Raw genomic sequence first — 23751 nt, 5'->3', positions numbered from 1 at the left:
CTGTTTTTTTTTATTTTGGAAGCACTGCAGTTTCCTCCTCTGAAACATTAGGGACTACAAAGCAATTGTCTTCAAGCATAAATTCGGTTTTTTCAACACAACTTGTATCCCCCTTCCCCAGCCACTCAGAGAATATATACACTTAAATTACTGAAAAATAAATGGAAGCTGACATGTACTGGGATTAATTTTACCCAGAGGATAGATCTACATTTAATTATGAATGCAAAAGTAGAGTCAAAGACATTGAGTGCTCAGACTGCAGATGGATGCAAGAATGGGTGAGCTGAGGGTACAAGAGAAAGGAGCATTGATAGACCAAATGACATTTTCTCATCCCTAAGTTTTAAATGTCCTATGTTTCCTGTAAGGTGGTGTGCTCTGTAGAGTTTAATTTTAAACCATGTTTTTCCTCTGCTGCCTCAGAGTTTTGGAAATGAAACTACTGTATCTCCTTCCTTTTTGCAGCAAACCATAAACAGTTTGGTAGAGTTTTTCCAGACTAACCGAGGACTCGATCTTGAACAGCTGACTTCAGCCACTTTGATGAAGTTGGAGGAGATCAAAGAAAAGACTGCAACAGGTAAAAATCTGATGTGTCTTTTGAGGAAAAAAAAGCTGAGAAAATAACTGCCTCAATTTAACCTTTTTACACCTAATGTGATTTAATAATGATGTTTGTTCGTTTTAAGCACTGTTTCTGCATTTGCAACGAATGGCTTGTTCCAAGCTTTAGTGATATTTACGATATAATTGTTTGCTTAACTATTTACCTAGGTCTGTCATATGTTATTGAAACACGTAAAACCTTTGATCTCCGAATCAACTTGAAGCCATCCTATCTTGTGCTTCCACAGACGGGCTTTTATGACGTAAATTCTAACTTGATGATTGTGGACTTTGGAAGTTTACAGGTATGACCATGCTTGGTTGTTGTTAAAGCTCTTATCTTTATAGAGGGTTGTTAATCTCAGTAGGAGTTTGCATTTCACCTAAGTTGAATCTTTTAATAACCAACAAACCTCAAGATATAACTTGGGTAACATAGTTGACTTATGACCAAGGTCAGAGCATACAGAGTCTGGGAACAAGTTGCTGAATGAATAGCAAACTGACTATAAAGCAGAAAACAAAGGAGGAGTTTGAGACATTCATTCAGACTGGCAGAAGGTGGAAGTGATGCTCCACAAGGATTGGCCCTGAGACCACTGTTGTTAAATCATTTGAGTTTAGGAATTGGAAATACAATATCTAAATTTGCGGATGACACCAAATTTGGAGATGTAGTTAATATAGAGGACGACTATAACCAAGTATAGGAGGGCATTGACATATTTGCAGAATGAGCGTGTAAGTGGCACATTAATTTCAATATAGCTAAGTGTGAAGAAGTGCATTTTGCTTGGAGGCATAAGGAGGTTAAATTAGGTAGAGGGACAAAGGGATCGAGAGATACAGATTCACAAATGGTTAAAACTAGCAATGCAGTTTAATAAAGCCATAAAAACTAAAAACAAAGCTCTGGAGGTCATTTCTAATACAAAAGCAGAGAAGTTCAGTTAAATAAATAAAACCTTGATAAGACCGCACCTGGAGTACTGCGCACAATTCTGGTCTCCATATTACAAAGAAGACTTTCAAGCACTGGGGAAAGTGCAAAATAGGTTTACAAGGTTGATACCAGAACTAAGGAGTACAACTATTGGGAAAGACCGAAAAGGCTGGAACTCTTTCTTCAGAGAAGAGACTAAGAGGTGACCTGATAGAGGTCTTTAAAATTGTAAAGTGGTTCAATAGGTTAGACGCAGAGGAGCTGTTTCCACTCTAAATCTAGGGGCCATAAGATAAGACGGTCACTAAGAAATCCAATAAAGAATTTAGGAGAAACTTCTTTACATAGAATTTACAGTTCAGGAACATGCCATTTGGCCCAGATTGTCCATTGGTGTTTTAAAAAATATTAATTCACTGAATGTGGCCGTCGCTGGCAAGGTTGGTGTTTATTGCCCATCTCTAATTTCCCTTGAAAAGTTGTTGGTGAGCTGTCACCTCAAACTGCTGCAATTGTTGTGGTCAGCGTACTCCCACAGTGTTGCTCGGTAGGAGTATTCCTTCACACTCCTGATTTGTGCCTTGTAGATGATGGAAAGGCTTTGGGGAATCAGGAGTTGAGTCCAGTTGGCTTTCTAGTCAGTGGTGACCATAAGGATGTCGATGGTGGGGGGTTTGACAATGGTAATGCCGATGAATGTCAAGGGGAGGTGGTTAGATTTTCTTCTGCTGGAGATGGTCATTGTCTGCCACCTGTGTGGTGCCAACATTATTAGCCACTTAACAGCCTAAGCCTGAATGTTGAGGTTGTGTTGCAAGCAGGCAAGGTCTGCTTCTTTATCTGAGGAGTTATGAATGGAATTGAACATTGTGTAATCATCAGCAAACATCACCATTTCTGACCTAATGGATGGAAGGTCAATGATGAAGCAGCTGAAGATGGTTGGGCCTAGGACACTATCCTGAGGAACTCCTGCGGTAATGTCCTGGGGCTGAGATGATTGACCTCCAAGAGCCACAACCATCTTCCTTTGTGTTAGGTGTGATTCCAACCAATTAGAGAGCTTTCCCTCTGATTCCCATTGATTTCAATGTTACTAGGGCTCCTAGATGCCACACTCGGTCAAATGCTGCCTTGATGTCAAAGGCAGTCACTTTCACTTCACTTCTGGAATTCAGCTCTTCTGGTCCATGTTTGGACCAAGGCTGTAATGAGACCTGTAGCAAAGCGGTCTTGATGAAACTCAAACTGAGCATTGGTGAGCAGGTTATCTGTACATAATTAGTGATTGATACCACCTTCCATTGCCTTGCTGATTGAGAGTAGACTGATGGGGCAGTAATTGGCTGGATTGAATTTGTCCTGCTTTTTTGTGAATAGGGCGTTCCTGGACAATTTTCAGCTTTGTCGGGTCAATATCAACGTTGTAGCTGTACTGAATCAGCTTGGTTAGTGGCATGGCTAGTTTTGGGGCAGAGATTTTCAGCACAGCAGCTGGGCTGTTGTCAGGGCCTATAGCTTTTGCTGTATCCAGTGTATTCAACCGTTCCTTGATGTCATGTGGGTGAATCAGATTGGCTGAAGTCGGGCATCTGTGATGCTGGGGACCTCAGGAAGAGGTTGAGGCGGATAATCCACTCGGCACTTCTAGCTGTCTTTTGCGCTGTTGTGCTGGGATCTGCCATGATTGAGGATGGGAATGTTCTCATTCTCCCCCTCCAGTTAGTTGTTTAATTGTTCACCGTCATTAACGACTGACTGTGGCAGGACTGCAGAGCTTTGATCTAACCCACTGGGTGTGGGATCACTTAGCTCATGTGTAGCAGACTGCTTCCACTGTTAAGTATGCAGATTGTCGCTTCACTAGATTGGCACCTCATTTTCATGTACACCTGGTGTTGCTCCTGCCATGCTCTCTACATGCCTCATTGAACTAGGATTGGTCCCCTAACTTGTTGGAATTGGTAGAGTGATGAATGTATTGGACCATGAGATTACAGATTGTGTTGGAGTATAATTCTGCTGCTGATCATCCATAACGCCTCATGGGTGCCCAGTTTTGAGTTGCCAGCACTGTTCTGAATCTATCCCATTTAGAACGGTGGTACTGCCGCACAGCATGATGAAGAGTGTCCTCAGTGTGAATACAGGACTTCATCTCCACAAGGACTGTACGGTGGTTACTCCTACCCGTACTGTAATCGATAGATATGTTGATGAGGACGAGGTCAAGTAGGCTTTTGGCTCTTGTTGGTTCCCTCACCACTTGCCCTGGCCTAGTCTGGCAGATATGTCCTTCAGGACTTAGCCAGCTCGGTCAATAGTGGTGCTACCAAACCACGCTAGGTGATGGACATTGAAGTCTCCCACCCAGAATATGTGCCGTTCTGTGCCATTGCTGCCCTCAGTGCTTCTTCCAAGTGATCAATATGGAGGTGTACTGATTCATCTGCTGAAGGGGGATAGTAGGTGGTAGCAGGAACTGACAGCAGGAGATTTCCTTGCCCATTTTGACCTGATGTCATGAGACTTCATGAGTCTGGAGTCAATGTTGAGAACTCCCTCCTGACTGTATACCATTATGCCACTGGCTGTATCCTGCCATTGGGACAGGGCATACCGAGGGATGGTGATGGAGATGTCTGGGGCATTGGCTGAAGGTATGATTCTGCGATTGTATGTGTCAGGCTGTTGCTTGACTAATCTCTGGAACAGTTCTCCCAATTTTGGCACAAGTTCCCAGATGTTAATGAGGACTTTGTGGGGTCGACTGGGCTTTGTGTTCCTTTCTTGTGTCCAAATCTGATGCCTTGGTCAATTCTGGATGGCCTGTCCAGTTTGATTCTCCAGTGCTTTATTGTAGCAATGTGGTACAACTGAGTGGCTTGCTAGGCATTTCAGATGAGGGTCAACCACATTTCTTCCATATCGGCCAGACTGCATAAGGATGGCAGATTTCCTTCCCTAAAGGGCAAAAGTGAACCTGATGGGATTTTACGACAATCCATTGGTAACAATATCACCATTACTGATATTCGCCTTTTATTCCAGAGTTACTGAATTAATTGAATTTAAATTCTGCAGGTGTGAGCTTGACTTTGCATCATTAGTCATTGCCTCTGGATTACTTGTCCAGTAACACATCCACTATGCTGCTCAAGCCTTATCCCTGCTCTTTTCATGTAACTGCATAACAAATCTCACTTGACTTAAGAGTGGTGAGAATATGGAACTTAATACCACATGGACTGGCTGAGACAGATAGCATAAATGCATTTCTGAGGAAGCTAGATGAGGGAGAAAGGAATACAACATGTTGATGGGGTGAAATGAAGTATGGTGGGAAGAGGCTTGTGTGGAGCTCAAAGATCAGCATAGATCTGTTGGGCTGAATGGCCTATGTAATGCTATAAACTATATATGAAATGTTTTGCTGCCAGATGCCTAATCAATGTACAAGTTGCATAGATGGGAAGTGCTTAATTTTGGGTCTTTATAGAAATTATATAAAATCTCAATGTTTTTGCATTTGAATAAACATGCATCCATTCTACTCAGTGGCAGCCTTTCTTCTGTTTTGTGTATTAGAGAAACAGCTGCCAGATCCACAGTGATACACAATCGTAAGTTTGGCCATGGAAATTGAATTTTAAAAAAATGTAGGGGAGGGGAGAATTCTGCTTTAGTAGCAGTTAATGGATGTGTAGACTTTTTTTTTAAAAAGAAGGCCTATTATGTTGAATTTAGGGGTCGAGACAGTGGTCTGGAGTTGTGTTGCTAGCGTTTTTTTCCAACTCTGGTTCTGGTGTTCGTTCTTTTTTTCCTTCTCTTTATACAGCCGGCTTGCAATACAAAAAACTGTTTCTCATGCTGGCTGCTGATACCTTCGCAGGGTTTAGACCTGAAGTGTGGGCTTCATCATAGAGTTTTGGCCATCTTTAAGAAAAATAACTAGCCAAAGCCGTTGTGAAGAATGACCAAAAAAACCTACTGTATAGCCTCTACCTCTCATACAAGGGCCTAGTCTGGGGCAGCAGGAGTGATTAAGGTGCCCTGATGAAGCTTACTGAGTAGAGCAAAAAGTACACTTTAAAGGACAAAAAAGTATGTTCAAGACAACAGTGGTTAGCACCGCAGCCTCACAGCTCCAGCGACCCGGGTTCAATTCTGGGTACTGCCTGTGTGGAGTTTGCAAGTTCTCCCTGTGTCTGCGTGGGTTTCCTCCGGGTGCTCCAGTTTCCTCCCACATGCCAAAGACTTGCAGGTTGATAGGTTAATTGGCCACTAGCAATTGCCCCTAGTATAGGTAGGTGGTAGGGAAATATAGGGACAGGTGGGGATGTGGTAGGAATATGGAATTAGTGTAGGATTAGTATAAATGGGTGGTTGATTGTCGGCACAGACACGGTGGGCTGAAGGGCCTGTTTCAGTGCTGTATCTCTAAAACAATAAAACAGAACAACTTTCATTACACAATAGAGTCAGAGTTTTACAGCACAGAAACAGGCCCTTTGGCCCAACGCGCCTGCGCCGACCATCAAGCACCTGTTCTAACTAATCCCATTTCCCCCGCACTTGGCCCGTAGCCTTGTACGCTATGGCGTTTCAAGTGCTCATCTAAATACTTCTTAAATGTTGAGGGTTCCTGCCTTTACCACCCCTTCAGGCAGTGTGTTCCAGATTCCAACCACCATCTGGGTGAAAAAATTCCTCCTCAACTCTCCTCTAAACCTCTTGCCCCTGACCTTAAATCTATGACCCCCAATTATTGACCCCTCCGCTAAGCGAAAAAGTTTCTTCCTATCTATCCTATCAATGCCACTCATCATTTTGTATACCTCAATCAGGTCCCCCCTCAGCCTTCTCCGCTCCAAGGAAAACAACCCCAGCCTGTCCAGTCTGTTTTCATAGCTGAAATGCTCCAGCCCAGGCAACATCCTGGTGAATCTCCTCTGCACCCTCTCCAGTGCAATCACATCCTTCCTATAGTATAGCGACCAGAACTGTACACAGTACTCCAACTGTGGCCTAACCAGCGTTTTATACAGCTCCATCATAACCTCCCTGCTCTTATAGTCTATGCCTCGGCTAATAAAGGCAAGTATCCCGTATGCCTTCCTAACCACCTTATCTACCTGTGCTGCTGCCTTCAGTGATCTATGGACAAGAACCCCAAGGTCCCTCTGACCCTCCGACCCTCCATACTCCCCTAGGTTCCTACCATCCATTTTATAATCCATTGCCTTGTTAGACCTCTCAAAGTGCATCACCTCACACTTCTCAGGATTAAACTCCATTTGCCACTGCTCCGCCCATTTTACCAGCCAATCTATATTGTCCTGTAATCTAAGGCTTTCCTCCCTACTATTTACGACACCACCAATTTTCATGTCATATGTGAACTTACTGATCATACCTCCTACATTCAGGTCTAAATCATTAATGTACACTACAAACAGCAAGGGTCCCAGCACCAATCCCTGCGGTACCCCACTGGTCACAGGCTTCCACTCGCAGAAACGACCCTCTATCATCACCCTCTGCCTCCTGCTGCTAAGCCAATTTTGGATCCAATTTGTCAATTTATCCTGGATCCCATGGGCCTTTACTTTCTTAACCAATCTCCCATGCGGGACCTTATCAAAAGCCTTACTGAAGTCCATGTAGACTACATTTAACTGCTTTACCCTCATCTACACCTCTAGTCACCTCCTCCGAAAAATTCAACCAAGTTAGTTAGACACAATCTCCCCCTATCAAGGCCATGCTGACTATCCCTGATTAATCCCTGCCTCTCCAAGTGGAGATTAATCCTGTCCCTCAGAATTTTTTTCACAATTTCCCAACCACTGATGTTAGACTCACTGGCCTGTAATTACCTGGTTTATCCCTGCTACCTTTCTTGAATAATGGTACCACATTCGCTGTCCTCCAGTCCTCTGGTACTTCTCCTGTGGCCAGAGAGGATTTGAAAATTTGTGTCAGAGCCCCTGCTGTCTCCTCCCTTGCCTCACATAACAGCCTGGGATACATCTCATCTGGGCCTTGGGATTTATCCACTTTGAAGCCTGCTAAAACAGCTAATACTTCCTCTTTTTCAGTGCTAATATGTTCAAGTATATCACAATCCCCCTCCCTGATCACTGTCTACATCGTCCTTCTCCATAGTGAACACAGATGAAAAGTAATCATTTAAAACCTCGCCTATGTCCTCCGGCTCCACACACACATTGCCTCTTTGATTCCTAATGGGCCCTACTCTTTCCCTGGTTATCCTCTTGCCCCTAACATACTTCTAAAACGCCTTAGGATTTTCCTTTATCTTGTCTGCCGGTGATTTTTCATGCCCCCTCCTCGCTCTCCTAATTACTTTTTTAAGTACTCCCCTACACTTTCTATACTTCTCCAGGGCCTCTGCTATCTTTAGCGCTCTGAATCTGCCATATGCCTCCCTTTTTTTTTTCCTTATTCAATCCTCTATATCCCTTGACATCCAGGGTTCCCTTGACCTGTTGGTCCTACTCTTCACCTTTACAGGAACATGCTGCACCTGAACCCTCACAATTTCCCTTCTAAATGACTCCCACTGGTCTGATGTAGACTTTCCTATAAGAAGCTGCTCCCAGTTCACTTTGGCCAGATCCTGTTTTATCATCTTGAAATCTGCCTTCCCCCAATTCAGTACTCTTATTTCCGGTCCCTCTATGTCCTTTTCCATAACAACCTTAAATCTTACAGAATTATAGTCACTATCCCCAAAATGCTCCCCCAATGACACTTCTACCACTTTTCTGGCTTCATTCCCTAGGATTAAGTCCAGTACCGCTCCTCCTCTTGTAGGACTTTCTATGTGCTGGCTGAAAAAGCTCTCCTGAATGCACTTGAAGAATTCTGCCCCCTTTAAGCTTTTTGCACTAATACTGTCCCCTCTAATATAGGGGAAGTTGAAATCCCCTACTATTACCCTATTATTGCACCTCTCTGTGATTTGCCTACATATCTGCTCCTCCACCACTGCCTGACTGGAGGCCTGTAATACACACTCAGCCAAGTAATAGCCCCCTTTTTGTTTTTAAGTTCTACCCATATGGCCTCATTAGAGGAACCTTCTAAGATATCATCCCTCCTTACTGCAGTAATTGTTCCTTTAATCAACAGTGCAATGCCACCTCCTCTTTCTCCCCCTCCCCCATCACATCTGAAGATTCTATACCCTGGTATGTTTAGCTGCCAGTCCTGCCCTTCCCTCAACTATGTCTTAGTAATAGCAATAACATCATATTCCCATGTGTTAATCAACGCCCTCAATTCATCTGCATTACTAGTAAGACTCCTTACATTAAAATAGATACAATCCAGCCTTGCATTATTTGCCTGAGCCTTAACAGGTCTACATTTACTCTGACCTCTGGACTGACTTAGCTTCACATTAATATTTGATTGTACATCACCCCCTACTGTGCTTCCACTCTGTATCCCATCCCCCTGCCAAATTAGTTTAAACCCCCCCCCCCCCCCCCCCCAAAACAGCACTAGCAAACCTCCCAGCAAGGATGCTGGTCCCGTTCTGGTTCAGGTGCAACCCGACCATCTTATACAGACCCCACCTTCGCCAAAAACAGGCCCAATGATCCAAGAATCTAAAGCCCTCCCTCCTGCACCAACTGCCCAACCATGCATTCATCTGCTGTAACCTCCTATTCATGCACTCACTAGCCCGTGGCACTGGAAGAAACCCAGAGAGTACAACCTTTGAGGGCCTACTTTTAATCTGCTGCCTAGCTCCCTAAATTCTTTTTGCAGGACCTCATCCCTCTTTCTACCTATGTCATTGGTACCAACGTGGACCACAACCTCCGGCTGTGCACCCTCACCCTCCAGAATACTTTGTAGCTGCTCAGTGATATCCAGGACCCTGCACCAAGGAGGCAACATACCATCCTGGAATCACGTCTGCGACCACAGAAAAGCCTATCTGTTCCTCTAACCATGGAATCCCCTACCGCTATTGCCCTCTTGTCCCTTTTTCTCCATCCCAGCACAGCTGAGTCAGCCATGACATTCCGGTCATGATTCTCTGTGCATTCTCCAGAGGAACCCTCTCCCTCATTGGTACTTAGAACTGAATACTGGTTAGAAAGTGGGATATCCTCTGGGGACTCCTGCACTACCTGCCCTGACTTCTTTGTCTGTCCGGCATCCACCAAGTCACTACCAACACCTCCCCCCCCCCCCCCCCCCCGACTGTGCTCGCCTGGTCACTGGCTTGACTACCTCCTGAAACGTGCCATCCACGTAGTCCCCCACCTCCTGCTCCTCCTTTAAGATAGTTGTGGCAGCAAAATACTTCTCAATCTCTCAGGCCTTCATTTTCATATTTTCTGATGTACTAAGACTTGGGATCAGGCAGCAGCTTTGTTGCTATCAGCTTCATACTTGCACTCACTTTGGAATAGTATCTTGGCTGCTTCTGGATATAACCCATTGTGTAGTGTAATAGCATAGAAACAGGCAGTTCAGCCCAACTGGTCTATGCTGGTGTTTCTGCTCCACGCAAGCCTCCTTCCACTCTACTTCATCTCACTCTATCAGCATAACCTTCCATTTCTTTCTGCCTCATGTGCTTATCTAGCTTCCCCTTAAGGGCATCTGTGCTACTCACTGTAACTACTCCCTGTGATAGCATGTTCCACATTCTCACCAGTCTTGGTAAAGAAGTTTCTCCTGAAATTCTTCTTGGATTTATCAGTCACTATCTTTTATATTTATAAACTACCCTGCAAGGTAACTGTTGGAATCATGAAAAGTAATTTCTGACTGATTACATAGCAGTACTCTGTGGGTGCTAACTTCACTGGGCATCTTTCAGTAAGTAGTGTAGAAACCCTTTAACACATGCATAGTTGTGGTAAGACTACCGATGTCTTTTTACGACAATATGAACAACTCCTTTCCATGATGAAAGTAGGCCATCATAGAGTGGTAAATTATAAATTTATGTTGCAAGTAAGCTGGTCAGTGAATTGTTAATCTCAGCTGTTAGTGGGGAAATTACCAAGTCGAGATGAGATACCACCCGGCAGCGTCACGGGCTGCTCCCACACACTACCCTCGTAGCTGACTCAGAGCAGTTTAGGCAGAAATCTGGGAGGAGGTCTCAGCTGCTTGTGGTATGTGGTGAGGAGACTGGAAAACAGCAACAATTTTTTTTAAAGTCGCTATCTTCATTTTATTAACAAGAATTGCAGATTTGTCAAGGCTTCAACAGTAAATGCTGTGTTTTAAGTACGCTATAGTTGCCTTGAAACAAGTTGAACTGTGTTTTTTTTGCAGGTGTAGATGAGCATCAGTTAATTGAAATTTATCACAGGTGATGGTATAGACTGGATGTGTTTCAATGGTTGTGTCCTTCACTTTAAAGCCTTGAATCAACAAAATTACCATTGACCTGAACCTTCACACCTCCTTTTGGATTTGAAATCTTTCGACTTATTTGGCTAGCCATGAATAACCAACAATGTACAAATTACAAATTTACCTTTCTGCAGTTAAACAGCGTCAACCACAATGACCAGAAAGCAACAACGCCAAGTTTATCATTGGAAGAAATTCTGGAACGAGCCTATGAAAAATTTGATGTGGAGCTCAGAAGTGTTCAGCTTTTGTTCAGCAGATCAGGTACACTTTTATCTTTTTCTCCATTTTAAGTTAACTTTCTCTCCTGTTCTATCCCCATTGGGAGTCCTTGACAGAGTACCATCTGAAAAGTTTTTTACATAGCTGATGGACTCTGCTACCATGAGGTACGTGGGAACTAGTATAGCCTCTGGGTCAGAACATTGTGTGTTCTAGTTCCACACCAGAGACTTGAGCGCATAATCCGGGCTGAGACTACCTGGTACCGAAGGGATTGCTGCATCGTTCAAGATCTTTCGGACGAGATGTTAAACGTAGGCCCCTCAAGTGAGCGTAAAAGATGCCATGGCACTGCTTTGAAGAAGAGCAGGGAGTTCTTCCTGGAGTTGTAGCCAATATTTATTGCTCAACCAACATCACTAATGGTCATTATCTCATTGCTGTGTTACAAGAGTTTTGTTTTTGTTTTGAAATCTGAGAATTCTGTGCGTTTTTAGAAACTGAGGAAAGGATTTTCCTGTGGACATTGAGTGCTGAAACTTGGTGGGTTTGAACTGAGTGAAATGCACAGACTGCAAGGCACCTGTTTCCGAACAACTCAGGAGGGGAATGACAGGTCAAGATTTATGACTTTTATGTGATTGGATTGTTGAATTGTAAAGGACCAGTGAGCTGGACAAGGAGCAGGCAGTTGAAATCTGGCTGAGACCTGCCTGGAGGTGAGAGAAAATACCTCTGTAAAGGAAGCCTGCATCTCTTGGGGAAAAAAATCCTGCATTTGAAAGGTGGCACATTCCTAGTGCCTCCTGTCTCTGAAGAATTTCTGCATCCAGTGTGGTTCCTGTTGCCTCCTGTGTTTTGAGAAACCCTGGAACCTGCAGAAAGCTTCTGCTGTATTGTTGCTGTACCCCTGCTGAAAGACCTGCAATGCCTGTTGCAGCCAAATTGCCTTGACTGCTTATCCATCACAGACTGTTCATCAACCTTGCCTAGAGAGACTTCAAGAGGCACCTGATTATTCGACACTGGGGCACTTCACTGTACTGAAGGCATTCTACCACAACGTGATAAACTCAATCATTTTATTTTTTCCTTTTTATTCCTAAGAAACAGCTGTAAACCAAACATCCTTTTTCCCCAGTTAACTTTTTTTTGTGTGAGAGTGAGGACTAGAAAAAATGAGTTTAAAAAAAATCTTTTTATATATATATATATATATATTTATCTCATTAGTTAAGACTTAGTATTTCTTTTCTAATAAATAGTTAATGTTGTTTAAAGAAACCTGGTTTGGTGTGCTTTATTCTGGGGACTGTGTGTCTAATTTGGCTATTCTTCGGTAGGTGGAAAACTTTCTTGATATGCTGTGACCTGATAACAGTGGGACTGAACTAACAGTGCATTACTGCTGCTTTGGTCGTAACAGCTGTTTGTGGAACCTTGCTGTATGCAAATTGGTTGCTGTGTTTCTTGCATTACAGCACTGACTACACTTAAAGAAAAGTACTTCATTGGCAGTCAAGTGCTTTAGGCCATCCTGAAAGAGACTGTGCGGAAAGGGGTTGCTTAGATTCCAAATCTCTCCAATGTATCTGTACTGAGGATGTTAACCTTGGAAGACTAGCGTTTAATGAGTATGGACTGAATGTAGAAGCAACCTATTAGTACTAAATGCCAGAAAGAAGCATGCTACTTCTCTAATTCACATTACTTTCTGAAAATTGAACTATTTTCTAGGAATAGAAACCATACTATATTGAAGAGATGGTTTTCTTGCAGGTTGGATGCCATGGGTTTTCACTTGTTCTGTTAACATGTAGTAGTTTTCCATTCTGCTATATTATATAATCTTCATTGTTGGTAACTTTTACACAATGTTAGGGTGAGGTTAGCATTGGCCATGTTATATGAGGGTGATATCACAAGTGACCAATCGCCTATAAAGCATTTTGAAGTGTTAATGCCATAACATTGAGCAAGTTGCCTACATGATGCCACAGCACCGCTCAATGTGAATCATGCTTATCCCCATGCTTCGATGTTTTATTTTTTGTTTGTGACATTGATGTCGTCTCCACATGATTCCAACTATATTCCACTCCAGCTGTGGTAAGATTGAAAAAATTCCTCATCATACTGAATAATATCATGTTCTAAATGTGACTGTGGCTTTACAGTTGCTGAAAGGAATGGCAGCAGTTGCTGATGTAGGTCAGTTTGCCTATCAAATTACCTTGGTTTTCCTGTCTGGACCTGACACGATAGACTTCAGTAGATTGAGCTAATTTTCAAGCAGTGTGAACAAATCTGGTACACCATCATACCTGGTCCTTTGTTTTCTGGCATTACTGAGCCCAGAATCCAGTCCTATGCTGGTTGCTGAGACAAAGTTTAGTGTAGAAACATAGATTTACAGCACATTAGGAGGCCATTCAGTTGATTGTGTCCCTGCCAGTCACAAAATAGCTATCCAGTCTAATCTCGCTTTCCAGCTCTTGGTCTGTAGTCCTTGAGGTTACAGCACCTCAAGTGCATATCCAAGTGTTCTTTAGATGGGATGAGGGTTTCTGTCTCTACCACTCTTTTTTGAGGCAGTGTGTTCTGGAGCCCCGTAACTTTCTGGCGAAAAAATTACTCGCAACTCCTCTCCAATCCTTCCACCATTTACTTGAAATCTATGTCTGCTGATTATTGACCACTCTGCTAGTGGAAATAGGTCCTAGCTTCACACTCTATCTAGACCTGTCAGCATTTTATACTCAAATTTAATCTCCCCTCCGCTGCCTCTGTTGCAAAACAAACCGTTCCTGTCAACATCCTGTAAATCTCTTTTGCACCCTCTCTAGTATGATCACGTCCTTCCTGTGATGCAGTGACTCGAACTGTGCGCAGTACTCTCGCTGCAGTCTAACTAGTGTTTTATACAGTTCCAGCATAATCTCCTTGCTCTTATGCTATCGGCCTCAGCCAAAAAAGGAGAGTATCCTATATGCCTTCTTGACCACTTTATCTACCTGTCCTCCTACCTTCAGGGGCCTGTAGACATACTCCAAGGTTCCTCTGTTCCTCTCTATTTTCCTGAATCCAATCTAACCAACAATGGTGATAACTGCAGCAAGCCCATCTTGCCAGCTTGGTGTAGTACAATATACCCAGGCATTCTTCTGAGCCAATGCGTTACCATTTGAACTGTGGCCACTGTTATGTAACCAAATGTAACAGTCAGTTTTATTTGTGTCAGCAGTCTTTTTATAGATTAATCAGAAAAGTGAAATTGAATGTAGCTTACCAGATGTCGAAGAAATTTTTTCCCATAAAAGAAAGCAAAGATGTCAGGGTTCTAATGAAGGGTCACTGACCTGAAACGTTAACTCTGCTTCTCTGTCCACAGATGCTGCCAGGCCTGCCATGTATTTCCAGCATTTCTTGTTTTTATTTCACATTTCCAGCTTTTGCAGTATCTTGCTTTTATTTTATTAACCAAGATATCATGTTATGCATAAAAAGAGAGATGGTCTTGCATTGATGGTGCTTTTTATTATTGTAGGTGGTTCCAAAGCACTTTACAGCCAATGAAGGAATTTTGAAGTGTAGTCATTGTTTAATGTAGAATTTATTGCCTTGTGTGGATCAGTGTCAGATTTTGCTTTATGACCCTCCTGTGAAGCGCCTTGGGACATTTTATTACATTAAACGTGCTGTATGAATACAAGTTGTTGTAGAAAAGTGTAATCAAGGTTTCTTGAGAATGCAATTTAAGTGCAGTACATTTAATTCTGTCTATATTAGACTTATTTCCAATTGTGACGTTTAAAATTTGTATCATTTCTTTAGGTCAAGATTGGAAGTCTGCTCGCAAGGAGTGCTCCTCATCTCAGCATATATTACAACCTATGGATGTCAAGGTGCAGCTTTCTAGAGCCATAGTGGAGAAAGATGCCAGAATGCCCAAGTATGTTCAATTGCGGTTTCATTTTGGTCTACAACAATGAGCTAAAATTTTCTGTAACATGCAAAACCTATGGTGCAATATGTTAACATGGAAATGTCTCTGTAAATATGTCACTTTATTGTGTAGAAGCAGAAGTATTGATGAAAGTGTAAATAAAGAGGGGAATTAAAAAAGCAAAGGCACCTTTTATAAGGAAGTGTGTTCACACATTTTGCTGAACCATACTATTTGTGAGGCATTGCAAGGATCATGCATTGATTATACTGTAAAGTAAGTGATACCATAACATACCGTAACATAACAAAGTGTGGAATAAGAACATCAGAAATAGGAGCAGGAGTAGGCCATTCATCCCCTCAAGCCTGCCCTGCCATTCAATAAGTTCATGGCTGATCTGCCCCAGACCTCAACTCCTCTTTCGTGCCAGCTTCTCATAGCCCTCAACTCCCTGATATTTCAAAAATCTTTCTACTTCCTCTTTTAAATACTTAGTGATCTAGCCTCCACAACTCTCTGGGGTAGAGAATTCCAGACATTAACTACCCTCAGAAGAAATTCCTTTGCATCTCAGTTTTAAATCAGTGTCCCCTTATTCTGTAACTATGTCCCCTCGTTCGAGATTCCCCCACTAGTGGAAACATCTTCTCAACATCTACCCTGTCGAGCCCCCTCAGAATCTTGTACGTTTCAATAAGATCATACTTCATTCTTGTAAACTCTAATGAATAAAGGCACTGTTTAGCCGTTCTTGATAAGTCAACTCCTTCATCCCAGGAATCAGCCCAGTGAATCTCTTTTGAACTGCCTCCAATGCCAGTATATCTTAAACACGACACCAAAACTTTACAATATACTCCGGGTGCGACCTCACCAACACCCTGTACAGTTGTAACAAGACTTCCCTATTTTTAATCTCCAACCTCCTCGCAATAAAGGCCAAAATTCCATTTGCTGCCTTAATTACTTGCTGCACCTGCATGCTAACTTTGTTTCATGCACAAGAGCACCCAGATCCCTCTGTGCTGCACTTTTTTGAAGTCTCTCCATTTAAATAATAGACTGCCTTTTGATTCTTCCTACTAAACTGCATGACCTCACACTTTCCTACATGAAACTCCATCTGCCAAGTTTTTGCCCACTCATTCAACCGATCTATATCTCCTTGCAGATTCCTTACGTCCTCATCACAACATGCCCTCCCACCTATTTTTGTATCGTCAGTAAATTTGGATATATTACGCTCTGCACCCTCCTCCAGATCATTAATCTAGATAGTAAATAATTGAGGCACTCCACTAATGTCTTTCCAACCTGAAAAAGACCCATTAATCCCGACTCCCTGTCTTCTGTGAGTTAACCAATTCTCAATCCACGCTAATACATTACCCCCAATACCGTGAGCTCCTATCTTGTGCAATAATCTATTATGTGGCACCTTATCGAATGCCTTCTGGAAATCCAAATATGCTACATCTCCTGGTTCGCCTTTATCAACTCTGCTTGTTATATCCTCAAAGAACTCTAGCAAATTTGTCAAATATGATTTCCCTTTCACAACACCATGTTGACTCTGTTTGATTGCGTTAAGCTTTTCTAAATGTCCTGCTATTTCTTCCTTAATAATGGACTCTAGCATTTTCCCAACGACTGATGTTAGGCTGACTGGCCTGTAGTTTCCTGCTTTTTGTCTCCCTCCCTTCTTGAACAGGGGTGTCACATTCGCGGTTTTCCAATCCTCTGGGACCCTCCCCGAATCCAGCGAGTTCTGGGATATTTCGCCCAATGCCTCCACTACCTCTGCAGCCACTTCTTCTAAAACCCTTGGATGCAGGCCATCAGGTCCTGGCGACTTGTCTGCCTTTAGTCCCGTTAGTTTGATAAATACTTTGTCCCTCGTGATAGAGACTGTTACAAGATCTTTCCTCCCGTTAGCTCTTTGCTTATCTGATATCTGTGGGATCTTTATAGTGTCCTCCACCCTGAAGACCGATGCAAAATATTGGTTTAAATTATCTGCCATTTCCCTGTTCCCTGTTATCAATTCTCCAGTCACATCCTCAAACGGTCCCACGCTTACTTTAGCTATTCTTGTTTTTTTTATATACCTGTAGAAGCTCTTGCTGTTTGTTTTTCTATTTCTTGCCAATTTACTTTCATCAATTTTCTCCTTTATTAGCTTTTTAGTCATCTGGTTCCTAAAAAAAAAAAAAATTCCCAATCCTCTGACCTACCACTAGTTTTCGCTGCTTTGTATGCCTTAGTTTTTGATTGGATACTCTCTTTGACGCCTTTGTTAACCACGGGTGGTTCACTCTTCTCATCGAGTCCTTCATTTTGACTGGGATGAATATTTGCTGAGCGTTAATAAATATCTGCTTAAATGTCTGTCACTGCTCATTCACTGACCTTCCTCTTAGTCTATTTTCCCATCCTGTTTTAGACTACTCTTTCTTCCTACCTCTGTAGTTGAAATTGTTTAAGTTGAGGACACTGGTTTGAGACTCGAGTTGCTCGCCCTCAAACTGAATTTGAAATTCTACCATGTTGTGATCGCTACCCCCAGAAGATCCTTAACTAAGATATCTGTTAATCCTATCTCATTGCATATTACTAGATCTAAAATGGCCTGTTACTGGGTAGGTTCTGCAACGTATTGCTAGAAGTAACAATCCCTGATGCAGGCTACAAATTCAATGCCAATCTGATTTGTCCAGTCAATATGCAGATTAACATCACCCATGACAATTGTAGCACCCTTCTTACACGCCTCCATTATTTCCTGATTTATACTTTGTTGTACAGTGGGGCAACTCTTCGGGGGCTTATAGACAACTCCCACCCGTGACTACTTCCCCCTGCTATTCCTTATTTCCACCCAAACTGATTCCGCATCATGATCTATTGTACCTATATCACTACTCACCACCGCACCGATACCTTCCTTTATTAACAAAGCTACCCCACCTCCTTTTCCTTTTTGCTTATTTTTCCAGAATGTGAAATACCCTTGAATATTGAGTTCCCGGTCTTGGTCACCCTGCAACCACGTCTCTAATTGCTATCAAGTCAGACTCATTTATTTCTATCTGTGCCGTCAACACATCTATCTTGTTACAAATGCTGCGTGCATTCAGATAAAGAGCCTTAAGCTTTGACTTTTTGCCATTATTACTCATTCTCGTTCTAATTTCTGTTGCACTCTTCTAATTATATCTTCTGCCCCTTTCTGTCACACTTTGATTATCGTTCACCTCTTCACCACCCTGCACCTCTGCTCTCTCGTTTCTTTTTGATTTTTTAAACTTCCCTTCAATTGAACCCTCCCCCCCCACTAATTAGTTTAAAGTCCTATCTACAACCCTCGTTATACAATTCACCAGGGCACTAGTCCCAGTATGGTTCAAATGAAGCCAGTCACAATGGAACAGCTCGCTGCTTCCCCGGTACTGGTGCCAGTGCCCCATGAATTGGAACCCATTTCTCCCACACCAATCTTTGAGTCACGCGTTTACCTCTCTAATCTTATTTACCTTGGGCCAATTTGCACGTGGCTTAGGTAGTAATCTGGAGATGATTACCTTTTGAGGTTGTGCTTTTTAATTTAGCCCCGAGCTGCTCATAGTCCCTCAGCACAACCTCTTTCCTAGTCCTACCTATGTTGTTAGTACCTACGTGGACCACGACAACTGGATCCTTCCCCTCCTGCTCCAAGTTCCTCTCTAGCCCAGGAGAGATGTCCTTTACCTTGGCACCAGGCAGGCAACACAGCCTTCAGGACTCTCTCTCTGTCTTTGCTGCAGAGAACAGTATCTATTCCCCTAACTATGCCATCCCCTATTAGGACGACATTTCTCTTTTTTTTTTCCCCCCTACTTGAATGGCACTCTGAACCACGGTGCTGTGGTCAGTTTGCTCATCCTCCCTGCAGTCTGTGCCCTCGTCAGCGCTGGGGGCAAGAACCTCGTACCCTATTGGATAAGGGCTCCTCCAAAGCTAAATTCTGGATCCCTATACCTGCCTCACTCACAGTCACACTCTCCTATCCCTGACCACGGTCCAAATTTGATGTAATTAATCTAAGGGGTGTGACTGTCTCCTGAAACACAGCGTCCAGGTAACTCTCCCCCTCCCTGATGTGTCGTAGTGTCCGCAGCTCGGACTCCAGCTCATCAACTCTGAGCCAAAGATCCTCAAGCAGCCAACACTTGCTGCAGATATGACCACCGTGGATTGCACTGGCGTCCACCAGCTCCCACATACTACAGCTGCAACACATCGCCTGCCATCTCTATTCTATTAAATTAATTAAATTGAATGTTAAAGATTTGGATGTTTGATGCTATTTTTTATTTAAATTAACTTAAATTAAAAGTACCTGTTTAAACAATCAATTGTAATTAATACTTCTAGTCCTGCTCTGTGTTTATACTCTTAATATAACACTTATTGTTACACTACCACAATTGAAAAAATTTTAATTACCCAGCTCCTAATTTGAACCAATACCCTCCCTGCTTGTCCCTCTCTCTCAAAAATGGTAAATTATAAAATCGGCCTTAGTTTTTATACTAATGAATCGATCAAGTCTTATTTTATATTTGATTAACTTAAATTCAAAGTTTTACCGGTATGCTCACCCCAGTCTGCTTTCTGTTTCCCCGTGCTCTCTGTTGATTGTGACGTCATTTTTCGATGTTTGATTTGCCTTCGAACTTCCCGTTGCTTCTCTCCGAATCTCCGAGGTTCTGGCACGCTTTTTGAATGCTCTCCTCTCCCGCTGATTCTTGGAAAAGACCATTAAGTGGGAAAGGGAAAGAGAATTAAAATTCAAGTTTTTTTTTGTATTCGTTCATGGGATGTGGGTGTCGCTGGCTAGGCCAGCGTTTATTGCCCATCCCTAATTGCCCTTAAGGTGGTGGTGAGCTGCCTTCTTGAACTGCTGCAGTCCATGTGGGGTAGGTACACCAACAATGCTGTTGGGGTGGGAGTTCCAGGATTTTGACCCCATGGCAGTGAAGGAGCAGCAATATAGTTCCAAGTCAGGATGGTGTGTGGTTTGGAGGGGAACTTGGTGGTGGTGTTCCTTCTCCTGCCCTTGTCCTTCTAGATGGTAGAGGTCGCAGGTTTGGAAGGTACCTTCAGAATGTTATCAGGGCCCGTAGCCTTAGCAGTGTCTCGTGCCTTCAGTTGTTTCCTGATAGCACGCGGAGTGAATCGAATTGGCTGAAGACTGGCATCTGTGATTCTGGGGACTTCAGGAGGAGGCTGAGATGGATCATTTGTTGCAAATGCTTCAGCCTTATCTTTTGCACTGATGTGCTGGGCTCCCCCATCATTGAGGATGGGGATATTTGTGGAACAACCACCTCCAGTTAGTTGTTTAATTGTCCACCACCATTCACAACTGGATGTGGCAGGACTGCAGAGCTTCGATCTGATCTGTTGGTTATGGGATGGCGTAGCCCTGTGTATTGCATGCTACTTGTGCTAATTGGCATGTAAGTAGCCCTGGGTTGCATCTTAACCTTTTGAAGTATGCCTGGTCCTGCTCCTGACATGCCCTCCCACACTGTTTATTGAGCCAGGGTTGGTCCCCCGGCTTGACGGTAATGGTTGAATGGGGGATATGCCGGGCCATGAGGTTACAGATTGTGGTCGAGTACAATTCTGCTGCTGATGGCCCAAAGTGCCTCATGGATGCCCAGTTTTGAAGTGCTAGATTTGTTTGAAATCTATCCTATTTAACATGGTGGTAGTGCCATGCTACATGATGGAGGGTGTCCTCAGTGTGAAGGGGGACTTCGTCTTTACAAGGACTGTGCGATGTTCGCTCCTACTAATACTGTCACGGACCGATGCATCTGCAGGGGGCAGATTGGTGAGGATGAGTTCAAATATATTTTTTCCTCTTGGTTCTGTCACCACCTGCTGCAGACCCAGTCTTTTTGGATTTGGCCAGTGTTGGTGCTACCTCTTTGAAGGCAAATGCCCAAGTTTGCACACACTATTTCAAATGTGAGCTGTACGTAATTAGTATCAACTATTATTTGATCAGCTTATTTGGTGACTTCGAGTCAACTTCAAACGTTAAATGATGGATGTGCCCAAATTCACTTAAAAGCCTTGTTAATAGACACTGCTCTGTTCAAATGCTGAGCAATGCTGATGGTGAACTCGAGGCCTGAACAGTTATGCCATAAGTATTCTTTGAATTGCTGTGATCTGGTGGTTGGCTTTTAATTATTTGATGCAGTTCTGGTTTAGTTTGGTTGATAATTCCTGTGCCTTAATATTTGGAATTTGTTTGTATTGAATCCAACAGTGGAGTGTTTGTTTTTCAGATTTAAAGTCTCAGGTGAACTCCCTTTACTCCATGTCAGAATGTCAGATCAGAAAATCAGAAGTGTTTGTGAGCTTGCTGATAGCATTCCCTTTCCTCGGAGTTTATCATCCTCCAGATCACCCATCAAAGCAAAGGTTGGTGTGATGTCTTATGCTTTCCAATGCACTGCATTAGTGATTGTAATGAAGAATACTTGTCTCTGATTCTTATCAGATTGTGTCCTTCCAAAACCTGTGTTTCAAATAACCCAGCGCACCTCTTCAATTGGATATTTGGCTGTGGGAAGGCATTTGGCTACTGTTTTCTTCATTATGCAATCTCAACAGTCGCTAGAAAGAAATGCATTTTATCTTACCTTGTTATATTTACTTTTTTCATACCAACTCTTATCTGTCTACAAAAAAAGTGAGAAGACGATGGTAAGTTTTAAATACTGAACACGAGACTGTTTTTAAGCTGATTTTTCTGTTACATGTTAAGACAAAGTAGCATTGAAACTACAAGACTCCCACATTCATGCATTCTATTTGTCAAATAATTGCAGCAAAAATCACGGATTTGTATAGTCTGCAATATTGAAGCTAACTCACTATTATCTCGGTGGTCAGCTTTTCTTTGTGCCCTTTACATTTCCAGTATGTTGATGAGGAACATATTAGGAAGCTTGTCAATATTTTCTTCACACTAGATTCATCATGCGTTCTTGATCATTTTACATTGTACATGGTGACAAAGGGACTGCAGGCAACATCAGTTTTTTTTTACTTTTAAGAATCTAAATGGGCATGAGCATCCTCAAGTAGCCAAACTTAATTGCCATCCCTTCTTGAAGTGTCCTTTATCTCTTAATATTTTTAACCAAACTATTATTGATTAAATTTCTCCTGAAACAACTGTTGGTTTAGCAAATTCTTCAATGCAATCTATTTTTATTTTAAAAATGTACTGAAAAATAGACCTTACTGTTGGAAATGTTAGGTGTGTTTAAAAATCTTCCATTTTAATTTGTGTAAACTTGTGCTCCTTTCAGTCCATATCTGTGAAGTGACATGTCAGAGAGAAAATAATCTTCACCAAGTGAGGACAAGTGGTTTAAAAGAAATTTAGATGGGTTGGAATTGAAATGAACATTTCATTCGGGCAATTATACTTAAGGGTAGACTTGTATTCCTCAGTCAATGCCCCTTGACCAAATAACCCAAGTTTATATATTTTTTGTCTCTAGATGTCGTTGGCTGCAAAATCAAGAAAGGTGTTTGACCCTAGTCTAGTAGTTGTTGGTTCTTCAGCATCACTGGAAGCAGATAATTCAAGTAAGCCCTGGGTGTCTTCGACTTTTTATGCACCATGATTTTTTTAATGTTGCATTGCAGTCACAAATTGACTTTTGTTTTTGTTAGCCTGCACAATAAATATCCTTCAAGACTCTAAATTTTATATTAAATATCTTCTGTAAAACGTAAGGTGCTTGCCAGATTTTAGTAATGAAATATTATAATTTGACTGCAGCTGTGCTTTCTCCAGTTATTCTGATTCATTAGGCAGCATTTGAAAATGTGTGAGCTGATGTGCTATATCAATGACATGATTTTTGTTTGTTTAATGCCTCCCAAGCTCAAGGACTATAACCATTGATTTGTCCCTTAACAGCATTTAACATAAACTCCGAAGAAATATCTTTAAGATTTGGTCTATTGCATCAGACAAACTAGAAAATGTCAGCCTATTTAAGGAGCATATGAATAGTTAATAATGTGTAAAAAAAAAAAAAAAAAAAAAATTTTCAGCCCATCAAGCTGAGCCTTCTGACCGAACGTCCCAGCTTGACAATGAGCAGCATTTGAAAACACTCTTAACGGCTTTGTATATTCTGTACACTGTTTTAACCATTTGAGTCTCGAGTTGTACCCTGGGTTCCTGTGACATATACTCAATTGGAAATCCTTCATGTAAAATGTCCAAGTAAACTATCTTGGGCAAAATTGTAATGACTGTCAAAGTTGAGGAGCTGTATCAGGAAAGATCTTCTAAATCCATGTGGGCTGTTAAAGTAGTGATATACATTATTTTTAGTCTTTTGTTCCTTTAATGTACTATGTACCTTCCATCACTGATGTCAATCCTCCAAAATCTGCAAATTGCTGTTTGTGGTGTTGATGTGCATCTCCAAAGAAATGGATTATCAGCACTGGACTTGATGACTTTTAATGCTGGCAAAATTGGTCTATATTTCAAATGTCATCATTTAGCAAGGCTCTCAGTTTGTTG

At 42.3% G+C, this 23751-nt stretch overlaps 1 protein-coding gene across 1 annotated transcript in view; it reads left to right on the top strand.

Moving 5' to 3' along the window:
• The window catches only part of vps13c (vacuolar protein sorting 13 homolog C), a 355084-nt gene that overhangs the window by 117001 nt on the left and 214332 nt on the right, over positions 1-23751 (top strand). The window contains exons 19-24 of the mRNA XM_068015185.1: positions 469-583; positions 778-914; positions 11101-11230; positions 15023-15140; positions 21482-21617; positions 22709-22796. Of these exons, the coding sequence (XP_067871286.1) occupies positions 469-583; positions 778-914; positions 11101-11230; positions 15023-15140; positions 21482-21617; positions 22709-22796 (724 nt within the window). The remainder of the gene's footprint in view (positions 1-468; positions 584-777; positions 915-11100; positions 11231-15022; positions 15141-21481; positions 21618-22708; positions 22797-23751) is intronic.

The sequence above is a fragment of the Heterodontus francisci genome, chromosome 35 (assembly GCF_036365525.1).
Source record: "Heterodontus francisci isolate sHetFra1 chromosome 35, sHetFra1.hap1, whole genome shotgun sequence".
Lineage (NCBI taxonomy): Eukaryota > Metazoa > Chordata > Chondrichthyes > Heterodontiformes > Heterodontidae > Heterodontus > Heterodontus francisci.
The sequence above is the reverse complement of the archived record's forward strand: the minus strand, read 5'-3'. Positions and strand labels throughout refer to the sequence as shown.